The sequence below is a fragment of the Megalobrama amblycephala genome, linkage group LG16 (genome assembly GCF_018812025.1).
Source record: "Megalobrama amblycephala isolate DHTTF-2021 linkage group LG16, ASM1881202v1, whole genome shotgun sequence".
Classification (NCBI taxonomy): domain Eukaryota; kingdom Metazoa; phylum Chordata; class Actinopteri; order Cypriniformes; family Xenocyprididae; genus Megalobrama; species Megalobrama amblycephala.
In genome coordinates this window covers 30,709,725-30,724,637 of record NC_063059.1, presented here as the reverse complement: position 1 = coordinate 30,724,637, position 14,913 = coordinate 30,709,725, and the positions used below count along the sequence as shown (strand labels likewise).

General features: G+C 38.7%; 1 protein-coding gene across 3 annotated transcripts in view; it reads right to left on the bottom strand.

Moving 5' to 3' along the window:
• Positions 1-856: 856 nt before the first annotated feature.
• Positions 857-14,913, bottom strand: part of caln1 (calneuron 1) — a 66,363-nt gene continuing 52,306 nt past the window's right edge. For all 3 annotated transcript variants that reach the window (XM_048161935.1, XM_048161934.1, XM_048161933.1), the window contains 2 exons: positions 8,592-8,748; positions 857-1,938 (listed from right to left, as the gene is read on the bottom strand). In XM_048161935.1, the coding sequence (XP_048017892.1) occupies positions 1,811-1,938; positions 8,592-8,748 (285 nt within the window). In that variant the 3' untranslated portion in view covers positions 857-1,810. The remainder of the gene's footprint in view (positions 1,939-8,591; positions 8,749-14,913) is intronic.

Here is a 14,913-nt window from a genome sequence, read left to right as displayed (position 1 = left end):
ATCGGTTCATGTGAGTACAGTGGTTCAATATTAATATTATAAAGCGACAAGAATATTTTTGGTGTGCCAAAAAAAACAAAATAACGACTTATTTAGCGATGGCCGATTTCAAAACACTGCTTCATGAAGCATCAGAGCATAATGAATCAGCGTATCGAATCATGATTCAGATCGCGTGTCAAACTGCCAACGGCTGAAATCACGTGACTTTGGCACTCCGAACAGCAGATTCGATACACTGATTCATTATGCTCCGATGCTTCCTGAAGCAGTGTTTTGAAATCGGCCATCACTTTATAAGTCGTTTTTTTGTTTTTTTTGGCACACCAAAAATATTCTCGTCGCTTTATAATATTAATATTGAACCACTGTACTCACATGAACTGAAGATTAACGAAGGTCTTACGGGTGTGGAATGACATGAGGGTGAGTAATAAATGACAGAACTTTCATTTTTGGGTGAACTAACCCTTTAACTAGTTGCTTATTAGCATGCATATTACTAGGATATTGGCTGTTTATTAGTACTTATAAAGCACATATTAATGCCTTATTCTGCATGACTGTATTCTACATCCCTTAATCCTACCCAATACCTAAACTTAAACACTACCTTACTAACTATTAATAAGCAGTAATTAGTCTATTGAGGGAAAAGTCATAGTTAATAGTGAGAATTGGACCCTAATCTAAAGTGAGACCAAAATTACTATATGGCTGGTTTAAAATGAACCCAAAATAGGTTGGAAATTAAAAATCAGACACATAATTACTAGAGGCAACAGTAATAATCAAAAGGTGAACATTAATTAATAAGCAATTTAATAAATGTTTATTATTTAATTATTATTTATTAAACTTATTAATAAGTTCATTTATTAATCGTAATCGTAATAAATGTTCATTTCCAACCTATTTTGGGTTCATTTTAGGCAAGCAACATAGTCATTTTTAAACAATAGTTGAGTTAAATCAAACTACCCAGCAGGTTGGGTCAAACATTTAACCCAATCGCTAGGTTTGTTCATACTTAACCAGAGTGTAGAACTTCTGAATGACGGTAGTTCCAATTCTGTGGAAATCTGCGCAACTTTCTGTGGAGTTTCAATATTTCGCATGGGCATGCTCATTACAAACCACTTCAGAAAAAGCATTAGACATGGTAAGATTGTACAATCAAATAGCAGAACACATTCGAAATGATCAAAACTATGAGTCAGGCTCATGGATTTTTGGAGCTGACGACTATGAATTTAATTATGGACTACAACAACCGCTCCTTCCCCAGCCTCCCACCATCCTCTAAGCCAGAAAAGCACTCTGGCAAGAGCAGACATAAATAGTCTCCGGAGTGGATGCTGTAACTCTCCCTCCACAAAGGTGTAATGAGTTGCCAATTACTTTTGCCTTCCTACATCGACAGCAGGCCCAAACCCAGCAGAAGCTCATCAGCGAATCCCTTCTGAAATATCTGGAGCCACGGAGGAGACGGCATCGCAGGAGAGGTGCTTATGAACTCCTGCGTGTTATTGCATTAGGGAACAGAGGTGGCACAAAAAGCAGAAAGTCAGCCCTTTAAAGTCCCTGCCTGAGAGATGAGGCCCCGTGTAACATGCTGGCTTGGCTCGCCGTACACTTCCTGTGTCTCTTGGTCCGCGTGGAAAAGTAACAGGAGAATACAAATAAAAAAAGAATAAAAAGCTCCTCTTTTCAGTAGTGAGGTGTTTGGTTTTGTTTCTCGAGTGTTAGTTTCAACAACTTCATCGACAGACATGCACATGCAGGCTCGGCCCCGCTCACAGTGGTGTCGCTACTCCATGCCGTTGCGCAGCATCTGATTGGCCGCGATGAGCATGACGCTGATGATGAAGGCCATGGCGAAAGCGCATATCAGGCTCTTGCGCACGCACGTCTGTCGATTCTTCTTTTTGGGATGAACTGCAATGACACAAAAACAGCGATTTAGTCCTGAGATCCTCAGGAAAACAACAGAAACAGCTAGCAATTAGCGTATTTGCTAATCTGAATGCGTTTTCTACTTGTGTCTGAACGCGTAGGTGTCGATTTGCATTCTAGGCGACCGCCTTTCATCTGCCAATCTGACCCGTCTAAATAAAGCAGCGTTTCTTGCGCAGCTGCGAGGTGGAGACGTTTCTCTGGGGCTTGAGGTTCACCTGAGCACATGTGGCTGCTCGGCTCACAAGCGTGGGGTGACAGTGGGGTCTGTGCTGAGAATAGAGCCAGTTATTAGGTGCTTCTGGAACACACAGTGAGACAGATTGTGTGCCAGTCTCACCCTGTGATATCATTTTCCGCTCTAGTCCTCCTTCCGGCACAGAGCGCTAGTCAGCAAGTCCCACCCCCCTGCAGCCAATCCCTGGCCTGGTTACGGCAGAGCGGAGGCACGATAATGAGCAAACGTAGGTACTCTTCTGCCTGAGTGTGTTTTGCTAAGGAGAACTTTCGATTTTGCCCCACTCTTGCCTTTCCAAATGGCAGCAGATAAAATGTCTCGCAGCATGCTCAGCATGTTTTGAACTTCAAAAAGTATAGACAGTACTGCGACCCCCTTGTGAAAAAGAAGTATGCTTAATTGTATTGAATGTGCACTTGTAGTGTATTTCAGATCTTAAAAGCATATTTTTAAGTATACTTAAAGAGAGTACAATATCATGACTTGATATACTTGGGTACATTTAAAAAAAAAAAAAGTGCAATAATGTCAAATTGAAAGCTTTAAAACATTCTTTTAATTATCTTTTGGGTCGTCGTGATTTTGCCATATTCCTGGATCGACATATTTTGTTGATCCTGGAACAACATTCCTGTCCAAAAATTTAGTCCTAACCCCATAACTAAACCTAACCGTACCCATAACTCATCTCTAAAATCAGAGGGAAATGGCAGGTGAATAACACTGATGTAGGAGCATCTAACCCTGGTTGTAAGCCTAAACTTAACATTTACGGTAAATTTATCCCTCAAATTTGATTAGTTGATTGGAAGGATGTTGATCCAGTAACGTTTTCCACTTGGTAAAACCATGATAGTTAATATATATATATATATATATATATATATATATACACACACAGTTAATACATTTTAAATGTACTAAATTGCAACTTCATTACAAATCTTATGCAAATATATTTAAACACGACATACAAGTTTCAATAGAGATGACATTAAAGTATATTTTAGTTTACCATAAATTCTTACAGTCAGTACATTCAGCAGTGCACTTTAATTATTTTTGAAAATTACAAAGATGTACTTAAGTCCCACTTAAGTGAGTAAAAAAGGCACTCTAAAGTTCAGCTATAATTGCATTTAATATAAATTTTAGCTATAACACATTTTCATTTATTTGCAGCTAGCATGTAAGTATATTCTTTTAAAGTATTTTATTTCCGTAATAGGTAGGCTACTAAAAGTATGCTAAAGTATACTTTGTTTTCACCACCTTTTTTTTTTTCCTCTCTAAAATGTAATTTTGTGATGGTGCTGCTGTAAAGCTTCAAGGGTTAGTTTATCCAAAATTGAAATTTCTGTCATTAATTACCCTCATGTCGTTCCACAACGGTAAGACCTTCTTTCATCTTCGGAACACAAATTAAGATATTTTTGATAAAATCTAAGAGGTTTTTGATCCCCCATTGAACGCAACGTGATTACCACATTCAAGGTCCAGAAATGTAGTAAAAACATCGTTAAAATAGTCCATGTGACTACAGTGGTTTAACCTTAATGTTATGAAGCGACGAGAATATTTTTGTGCGAACAAAACAAAAATAACGACTTTATTCAACAATTTCTTCTCTTTTCCTGTCAGTCTCCTATGCTGTTTACGTTGTAGAAACAGTGCAGCGCTTCCGGGTTCTAAGTCAGAACGCCGACTCAGTATTAGCCGACGCTGTACTCGTGACTCGTGGTTTTGCCGTAGAACCCGGAAGCTCTGCACTGTTTCTACAGTTGTTTTCTATGGGGGATCAGAAACCTCTCAGAATTCATCAAAAATATCTTAATTTGTGTTCCGAAGATGAACGAAGGTTTTATGGGTGTGGAACGACTGAGGGTGAGTAATAAATGACAGAATTTTCATTTTTGGATAAACTAACCCTTTAAGTATGGCATTTCTGCATCATTAGCATCACCAAATGAAATGCTAAATCAGTTAGCATTCCTGTTAGTCTCAATGGCAGTTGCTTGGCTAGTTCTAATACACGTCATATAGTTTTTGTGTTATAGAGTGGATACATTAACATAGTTTCAGTGTGTGGTCTGTTGAAAACACCTAAGCTTGGCCCAGGTGCCTCCATGAATGATTCATAAAAACACAGAGGGCTCAACAGAAGGTGTGGATGAGTGTTGCTTTAGCGCTGTGGACATCTGTTACTGCTGGTAGGACAGAGACTTACGGCGTTGACATGAGGGATGTGCTTGACCCCTGCAATGGTAGCACTGTGCTAGTGTGGTCCGTACTGAACATTCATACACTGGAATCATAACACTTATGTGCACTAAGTAACTTCATGGCTATTGTACACAATACAAAACAGTAAACACAGAATACAAAGCCTTTTGCGCTATGCTGGCCAGAGCAAAGTAGGCGGAGTTTTCAAAACTTTTAGCAGGAGTTTCTATACGTCTAGTCAATTGATGTCCTGTTTCTATTGGCCGCGAGGGTAATGGACAAAGGTGCACAAGATGGCACCGGTGAGCTGCGGCGATGCGAATGTGCACATGGTTACTTCCGCTCATGCCCTCTTATCGACGCTTGCATTTGGTGCAAGAAGAAACTTAAATATGAAACTTGGCTAGATATAATAGATTTTTTTTTAATTAAAGAGAAGATGGTGGTCTATCAGAAACGAAAGAAAACATCCTTGTTATATTATTGTGTAACGTTACCTCTGTGTGGTAATTCAATGAGATACGCTTTGACTTTTAATCTTTCTCCTGTTGATTATGCGGTTCAGGCTCAGCGGTGATCCACAGGGATCTCTTTATCCATACAAAACACTCAAGTTTGTAATATATATCTCCTGAATTTGTTCAGACAGCTGGGAGACTAAATGGCTCAAAAACTGCCTTCTCTTTCTGCATGAACACTGGACCATCGTGAAGATCTAATGTTTGCTATTGTCAACCGAAGCATCAATCCTCAGAAGAGATAAATAAACATGGGAATATGATATGGACTCGGTGTATGCTTTAGTAACTTTATTTGGTAACATTGTTATCGCTAACTGTATTTAGTAGCCAATGTAATTTAAATGCATAATTTTCTATTAATTACTGCATTTATTTAGTTCAAGTGAGATGAGTAAAGAGTATCTGTTGCACAAATCATTATCTGTCTCATCTAAGCAACAGAAAACGTATTTTACTACAGGTAAAAAAAAACTTACCTATATTAAACTGTTAGTGCTACAATTAAAAATGTAAATTAAAGGTGCTCTAAGCGATGTCACGCGTTTTTAGGCCAAAACATTTTTTGTCACATACAGCAAACATCTCCTCACTATCCGCTAGCTGCCTGTCCCCTGAACACACTGTAAAAAAACGCGGTCTCTGTAGTCGCCACAAGCTCCAAAAACGGCAATAAAAACAAACTGGTGCAGCCTGGACCACAAATCATAATAAACATGCTCCAGCCAATAACCGACAAGAATGATTTCCTGTTCCAGGAAGCACGGATGGGAGGGGAGGAGGAGGCAGAGGGAGGGTCTAGCTAGCCTCTGTTTTGTTTGACAACACTTCGAACGTCAACAGGAAGTTACTCCGCTCAGGATTGCTTAGAGAACCTTTAAATCGCAATCTTTTCACAGCCCTAGTTTTTATCTAAAAAAAATAACTGATGCAAAGAAATCGTAAAGTATGTAGTGATCATATTGATGGAGCGATTGAGGTAGGTAAGTGAAAATATATGCTCAGAATTGATAAAATAGTATTTATGGAAATAAATTTATCACAGGGCAAACGTGTGAATGTTCACAAGGCATTTTATGCAGACAACTCTAATCGTAGTTGTATATTTACAGGCATTATTGTCATTGTATACATGTATGCACCATGAGTTCGTTAATCTAACTAACCCATGCATGCATGCATTTAAATGCCATTGGCTCATGTGATTGTACTACATATCTTAGTTATTTTTTAAGTGTAACAGATTCTATAAACAACTATAAGAGATCATTTTCAGCTTTCCCCGGCACTCTGCACCGGCATTAAGCGAAACCGGAAGTGTATATGCGTACACTTACTGATCGAAAATCCAAAATGGTGGAGCACAGTGGCGAAAGTTGAACTATTTTGAACTAAATACTTCTAAGATCAGTGATTTTGCATTTTATACTGACACCTACTGGTGTGGATGCATGAAACTTTTGTGTATTAATTTTTAAACTGAAAGATTATGGAGCCGCGCACATGAGGAAAAAAACTAGATATCATGGCCAAGATTTAAATATGTGTTCCCAAAACGTATTCATTAATTCCCCATTTTAGGTAAATCATAGCCCTGTTGTACTAATTTGATCCCTCATTGTAGTTAAATTGTAGCCATAAAAAGAGGTAATGAATTAGTACAATGTGGACACGATTTAAAATGAGGGAACAAATGAATTCTTAATTTGTAGACACAATATCTCTTTATTCCACGTCAAATGCAGGTCTCCATAGAAGATAGAGCTGGCCACCATTTAGACACATATGTTGAAAGTACTATTCATTTACTCGATTTAAAATGTTTTTGGAAAAGATCATTTAAAAGCATCAAATAGGCTTAATATAGCTTGTTTGCGTCATAATTTCATAACTCATTTTCTCAACTTTCATGAGATGATTATAGTTTGTTTCGGGAGATCTCATAATGTAGTGTAGCATATGCGACAGTGAGCTCTTGTGACCCTGTAGATGGAGTGACGACACCCACTCACGAATCCTGAAATGAGCTGCCTACTCAAAATCCAAACTAGCATTTTCAATTCACTCCTCTGATTTTAATAACCAACAAATAAGCTTCTAAAAATTGCACCTCATGTCAGTAGGATGTGAATATCACATACTGTAAAAGAGCATTAACCCTCCTGTGTATTACCATGTGGAACATTGTGTTATTCATCACAGGATGAGATGAGGTGCGGTAAGAGGAGTATTATTATGCATGAAACAACAACATTAACATCAGCCCATATTAGTTTGGTAGACTGAAGCAGACAACCCTAAAATGAACTCAAGTGAAGCACTTACAGATCATTACAAGCACTGTTTTTAAAGCTAGATTCCAACATTGGGGTATGAAGGTGCTCAGAAGTATTTTATAGCTTTTAATTCAAGAAAAGAGCTGAACTGACAATTCTTTTCTATTTATTATACTTACTTTAATGTCATTTTCTTCTCTACATAACCTAGTTATTTTGTGTGTATCTATCATGTTTACTCAATTATTAAAATTATTGACTAAAATCATGAATATTGCAGAATACCCTTTTTAATACTCCATTTGTTTGAAATTATCTTTATATTAGTGGTTCAACGGATCACGAAAGGCTTCGATTATTTTTTATGCACAGCTTGTCAATGAAGTATGGCTCCAAATGCTAATCCTTCTGAAAGCACTGTGAGTTTGAGTCGCTTATAATGTACATTTGAAAAAGCAACACGCGTCAAACATCTTTCCAGACAAGCATTTATTAACATCTTGTCCAACAAAAGACAACATTTAATAACGTTTTTACTCCAAACTCACTTCATAACGACAGTTGAGCTGATGTTGCTTCTTACATAGAATCAGGCAGTCGTGTGTTTATTAGTCATGTTTAATCAATCAAAACATTTCAATCTTCTGTTTATTCAGCTACAGCGATATGACGCGTTATCTTATTCTGCGGCAGGGCATATTTGGAGTTTCTGTGCAAGAGCGCCCTCTGGCTTTCAGACGGAGAAGCATTTACTACTGATCACAGAGCCGTACAGCTCTGACAAGCTGCGCATAAAATAATCGCAGCGTTTGCCAAATTGCATGCGGTTTAATCGCGATAAATCGTGCAGCCCTAATTTTGACATAATTTTGTGTTCAAGCGCATGGAGATGTGAAAGAGGAATCAATTCGCTGTTTGTACTCTATCTGAAACATGCCTCTCTGTGTGTGGCTGTGCACACAGATATCAGTGTGCGAGTACCGAATTGATGGTGAAACTTAGCAATTAATCCGCGAAGCACATGCAAACTACAATCTTATTTTAGTGTACAATCTTAATTTAGTGTACGTCACCAGTGTAAGCTTCATTGTAAATACTTCTACATCGCTCTTGTCAATGTAGTTCATAGTTGCAACAAAAATGTATCTTGACTGGTTATTTTGGGAAAAACAGTAGGGGGGGCGTTTTACCCCAAAGGGGTGTTTTCCCCCTCTCTACACTATGTTTTTAAGCCAATTTAATTACGAGGACTCAGGAAATGTCCTTATGAACCACGTTTACATTGTAATACCAGTGTAATACCCATGTCATTATACAAATTTGTGTCCTCATAAATCATATAAACAAGCACACACACAAGGGAGCAATGTTTACACTCACCTCCCTCAAACTCTGTTTGACAGTTCCCCGAGTTCTCGTTCAAGCTCTCTTCCTCATTGATGATGATGTTCTCAATGTCCTTCATCGTCAGGTGGTCCCGGAAGGCATGAAAAAGGATGTGTTTCAGCTCCTCCAGTGTTATCCGCTGCATGTCAAACTACAAAGACAAATAACACAGGAGTTACTCAACCAAACTCAAGCATTTACTTTTACTTTTTTTTATTGAAATTAAACTACTATTTTATTGTATAGGTATATTTATAAAATATACTTTGAGTTTTCAAATGCCACATTAAAATGATTTTTTCAGGTCAGTGCTTAACAGCACAGAAAAAAAAAAAAATCAATACAGTCTTTGTAATCGAGGAGAAAAAATGCATCGATCAGTCTGAACACTTTCGCACGGCACTCAATAAAGAGACATAACGCAATTAACTGCAAGAAATTCAAAGGACATCTGAGGAAAACTGTCATGGGGACTGTAACTCAAAGTTGATTTTTATAACTTGTATCCAGAGGGCGTTTATAAGCTCCATCCCTTTAATTACCCGGGCAACATTAGCCTGCAGCAGATCGATTTTTTAGGAGGATGTAAATGAAACTGTGGCGCACAAGCTTAATGCCTTATTTGCAAAGCTGTCAGGTTAGAGAACAAACAGTCATTAGGAACACTGGGAGAACCGCTATACAGTCGACTACATGTTAATACACCACTAAATCATTCAGCCTTCTCTAACAAAACAGTACAGTGATGGTAAGATAATCTGGTTGACATATACGTATATACGATGGATGATATATTCACGATAACAATATGGTATATGTCCAAAAAAACATGCTATTATGATATACATCGTCCTAAATTTTTAAAGAGAGAAAAATGAATAGTTTAAATCCAACTTAACTTTTTTATTAAACATTCATAAGCACAGTGATACAATACAGAATGGAAACCTCTAACTTTGCGACAGGAAGCTCATAGTGCAGTTCTGGAGAAAGACACTTGACAGGCCATTGCAGCTCATGAGGAGAGACAGCAGGATATTACAATAGCTGGCAAGCTAATAAATCTGACAAGCCATTAAGTATTACAGCCTCACTTTGCTCACCTCCACAGTAACTTGTCATTTCATTCCACTTTAGCAAGTCAGAAAGAATAAGAGCAAAATACTGCTTTGTGATTCTGCATGCGAGCTGCAGTAAACACTGCAGAATAGGCCTATAAATCAGTTTATATCTGTGTTGTGTTTGTTTGTAAACCTGAGAATGCACAGGCTGAAAATATTATACTGTAATATTATGCCCATGAATGTTGACCTAGTGGTCCAATATGTGTTCTGAGTGTATATGACATAATGTATCCACCTTATTTTTCAATATTGAAATAAGCTATTTTTTTTTTTGAAGACTTCTGATTGATTAGTAGCTATGGGTAAATAACTTAAAGAATTTGTACTGCATACCAATTTGTTTAAGATTATGATAATGATTTTTTGAGGTTTTGTTTTTTATTATAATTTTTTACAATTGCTAGGACACATTTCTCAATACTTTAGTCACCCATTTATACTGGATGTCTCACACACTCAAGTTATCAAAGGCAGAGCCAGCATTTACATTAAAGGTGCCCTAGAATTAAATATTGAATTTACCTCGGCATAGTTGAATAACAAGAGTTCAGTACATGGAAAAGACATACACTGAGTTTCAAACTCCATTGTTTCCTCCTTCTTATATAAATCTCATTTGTTTAAAAGACCTCCGAAGAACAGGCGAATCTCAACATAACACCGACTGTTACGTAACAGTCGGGATCATTAATATGTACGCCCCCAATATTTGCATATGCCAGCTCATGATCAAGCATTAGACAAGGGCAGGACGTCTGGATGTGCACAGCAGAATCATCAGACTAGGTAAGCAAGCAAGGAAAACAGCGAAAAATGGCAGATGGAGCAATAATAACTGACATGATTCATGATAACATGATATTTTTAGTGATATTTGTAAATTGTCTTTCTAAATGTTTCGTTAGCATGTTGCTAATTTACTGTTAAATGTGGTTAAAGTTACCACCGTTTATTACTGTATTTACGGAGACAAGAGCCGTCACTATTTTCATTATTAAACACTTGCAGTCTGTATAATGCATAAACACAACTTCATTCTTTATAAATCTCTCCAACAGTGTGTAATGTTAGCTTTAGCCACGGAGCACCATCAAACTCATTCAGAATCAAATGTAAACATCCAAATAAATATAATACTTACGCGATTAGACATGCTGCATGACGAACACTTTGTAAAGATCCATTTTGAGGGTTATATTAGCTGTGTGAACTGTGTTTATGCTGTTCAAGACAAGCGCGAGCTCCATGGGCAGAGAGCACGAGATTTAAAGGGGCCGCAACCTATATATCGGTGCATAGTTAATGATGCCCCAAAATAGGCAGTAAAAAAATGAATTTAAAAAAATCTATGGGGTATTTTGAGCTGAAACTTCACAGACACATTCAGGGGACACCTTAGACTTATATTACATCTTTTAAAAAGACGTTCTAGGGCACCTTTAAAAATAAGGTGCAAAGTTTGTATTTCTGATAAAAAAAATAGGGTAAACCATCTAGATTGAAAGGGAATGTCATCCAGGGACATTCATGCAAACCAGCTCTTTAGCATCCAGACAGTGAAACTGGGATGTATCTGGGCTTACCAGAGAGAAAGAGTGGGCACTAACTGCATTGATGTAACCTTTGGACAACCCACAGCCACAGAGACGGAGTCGCCTGAGGGCATCAGATCCATCTGTTTTCATTGGAGGCCATGAGAGTGGGCAGCAGAGCAGCTCATTAAGAGCCCTTGTGCTAGATAACAAATCCCATTTTCCTTTCTTTCGAACTCTCTTTCTTGGCTGTGAGTATTTATATATCAGTAATGGTGGCTGGAATGACCTTCAAGGTCATGACTGGCTGTGCTGAAGGCAGAAGTAATCTTTGTCAGGATGGTATGTGTGTGATGGCAATTTCCAGACAGGCTGATACATACTGACCCTATAGGTCACCTAAGATCTTTGTTTTAAAGTAAGAAAAGACACCTGTAGGTAAAGAGAACCATCCACACCTTGGAAATATTTAGTATCATAAAAATAAGAGTTTTACTAAAGGTGGATATAAATGAAAGTATCAGATAGATAGATAGATAGATAGATAGATAGATAGATAGATAGATAGATAGATAGATAATTGTTTTTAAATAAATTAGGTACACATGCAGCTGTACACTATCAAATGTATGGCAGATGAGGGTGATGTTGTGTCCTGTGGTGGGACAGGGTGTCTGCTTATATTGAGTTGTCCCTATATACCGAGAGCAGGAGTATCGACAGCCTCTGTTCGCCACACACATCAGGCCGCTTAACAGCAATTAGAAACACATTAATGGAATTTCCCCTGCCGCTGCAGTAAACTGACAGCTGTGGTCATTGATCCTGTGCTCCAGCTCCACTAGAACACCACATACTGAAGGCTCTCTGTAAAGATGGACAAAATGAAGCTAATGAGAGTGTGTGAACAGTGTGAGAGGAAAAAGGAAGCGGAGAGATAAAAGATGTGGATGAAAGACAATCAGATTGTGTTCTAATGTTTGACTTGTTTGATGGTTTAATAAGGAAATACTGACATTGATAACATTAAAGTAAAAGTCATGCTCTGCCGCTGATTATCTAGCAAGACAATTACAAAAAAAAATAAAAATCACAAGCTTTTTTATCATTTTATTTTTCGTACACACACACATATATATATATATATATATATATACACACACACACACACACACACAGTGGGTATAGAAAAGAATCACCCCCCTTTAAAGCAATCAAATTTTGTTGCTTTGCAGCCTGAAATGAAGACGGACCGAGTTTTTGTTTTATCCAGCTGTATTTACTCTTTACAACTTATAACATCCAAGTGAAAGATATAACTCCAGCATGTCAGAAAAAAATAAAAATAAGTAAAAACCAGAATCACTGAATTGGAAAAAGGATCACACCCTTGTGTCAGTATTTAGTTGAACCCCCTTTTGCTTTAATTACAGCCTTTAGTCTGCTAGGATATGTCTTTACTAACTTTATACAATATTTGCCTTCCCTTCTTTGCAGAACTGCTCAAGTGCAGTTAAATTTGATGGTGACTGTTTGTGGACTGCAGTCATTCCACAGATTTTCAATGGGGTTTAAGTCTGGGCTCTGACTAGGCCATGCAAGGACATTCACCTTTTTCTCCTTCAACCACTGTGTGGTCAGTTTTTGATGTGTGTTTTGGGTCACTGTCATGTTGGAAGGTAAACCTTCTTCCCATTGACAATTTTCTGGCAGAGGGCAGCAGATTTTCCTCATCCTATTTTGCCCCATCCATTTTTCCTTCTATCCTGACAAGTGCTCCAGTCCCTGCTGCATAGAAACACCTCCATGTTTTACTAGGAATGTAGGAATGATGTTATTTGGATGGTGAGCTGTATTGGATTTCCGCCAGACATATCGTTTGGTGTTGAGGCCAAATAATTAAATTTTAGTCTCATTGGACCCTAACACCTTTTTCCACATGGCCTCAGAATCTTCAAGGTGCGTTTTGGCAAAGCTCAGTCGTGACTGCATGTGGCCTTTCTTGAGGAGTGACTTTTTTCTTGCAACCCCCCCCCATACAAGCCACATTTGAGGAGAATTTGTGATATTTCTGTCACATGCACACAAGGATCAGTCTTTTGTCATAAATTGATGTGTGGCCTCCATGGATCGGACTTGTTTGTTCAGCACATCCCACAGATGCTCGATTGGATTGAGATCTGGGGAATGTGGAGGCCAAGTCAACACCTCAAACTCGTTGTTGTGCTCCTCAAACCATTCCTGAACCATTTTTGCTTTGTGACAGGATGCATTATCCTGCTGAAAGAGACCACAGCCACCAGGGAATACTTTTTCCATGGTCTGCAACAATGCTTAAGTAGGTGGTATGTGTCAAAGTAGCATCCACATGGATGGCAGGACCCAAGATTTCCCAGCAGAACATTGCCCAAAGCATCACACTGCCTCTGCCGGATTGTCTTCTTCCCATAGTGCATCCTGGTGCCATGTGTTCCCCAGGTAAGCGGCGCACACGCACCCGGCCATCCACGTGATGTAAAAGAAAACTTGATTAATCAGACCAGGCCACCTTCTTCCATTGCTCTGTGGTCTAGTTCTGATGCTCACTGTTGGCACTTTTGATGGTGGACAGGGGTCATCATGGGCATCCTGACTGGTCTGCAGCTATGCAGCCCCATACGCAATAAACTGTGATGCACTGTGTATTCTGACACCTTTCTATCAGAACCAGCATTAACTTCTTGAGCAATTTGAGCTACAGTAGCTCGTTGGATCGGACCACACGGGCCAGCCTTCGTTCCTCACGTGCATCAATGAGCCTTGTCCACCCATGACCCTGTCGCAGGTTCACCACTGTTCCTTCCTTGGACCACTTTTGATAGATACTGACCACTGCAGACCGGGAACACCCCACAAGAGCTGTAGTTTTGGAGATGCTCTGACCCAGTCATCTAGCCATCACAATTTAGCCCCTGTCAAACTCACTCAAATCCTTATGCTTGCCCATTTTTCCTGCTTCTAACACATGAACTTTGAGGACAAATATATCACACCCACTAACAGGTGCCGTGACGAAGAGATAATCAGTGTTATTCACTTCACCTGTCAGTGGTCATTATGTTATGCCTGATTGAGATATATATATATATGTGTGTATATATGCGTGTGTGTGTGTGTCTGTGTGCCTGTGTGTGTGTGTATATATACACACACACACATATACATATATATATATTTATAGCCATACCAGAGTCATCTATATTTGGACTCACTGCTCAGCACTGTGACCTTGTCTGACTGCTCAGCCATTTAATTTCCACACATCCTCAAGTCCCACGTCAGGGAATGTCAGTAAAATGTTATGACGATCACGTTCTTAAGCCCAAGGGTATTTTTGATCATATAATGAAGAGCGGTACACTTTATGTCCATCCTATAACCTGGTTTCTATTGGCCCCACTGAGACTGTCAAAGTTTCAGCTCTGGCACCGCACACACTGGCTGACATGATGACTGTCTGAAACATGGTGATGTGAATGAAGAAAAATTATACTTCATCATTATGGACAAGTAAGGGTTCTCATTGCAGCAGTGCACAGGACAAGTTATCTTCAGCCATTTTTGCATATTCAACATTTTTGTCCTTATATTAAAAGGAGCCCAAATCAACATTTAGATCCA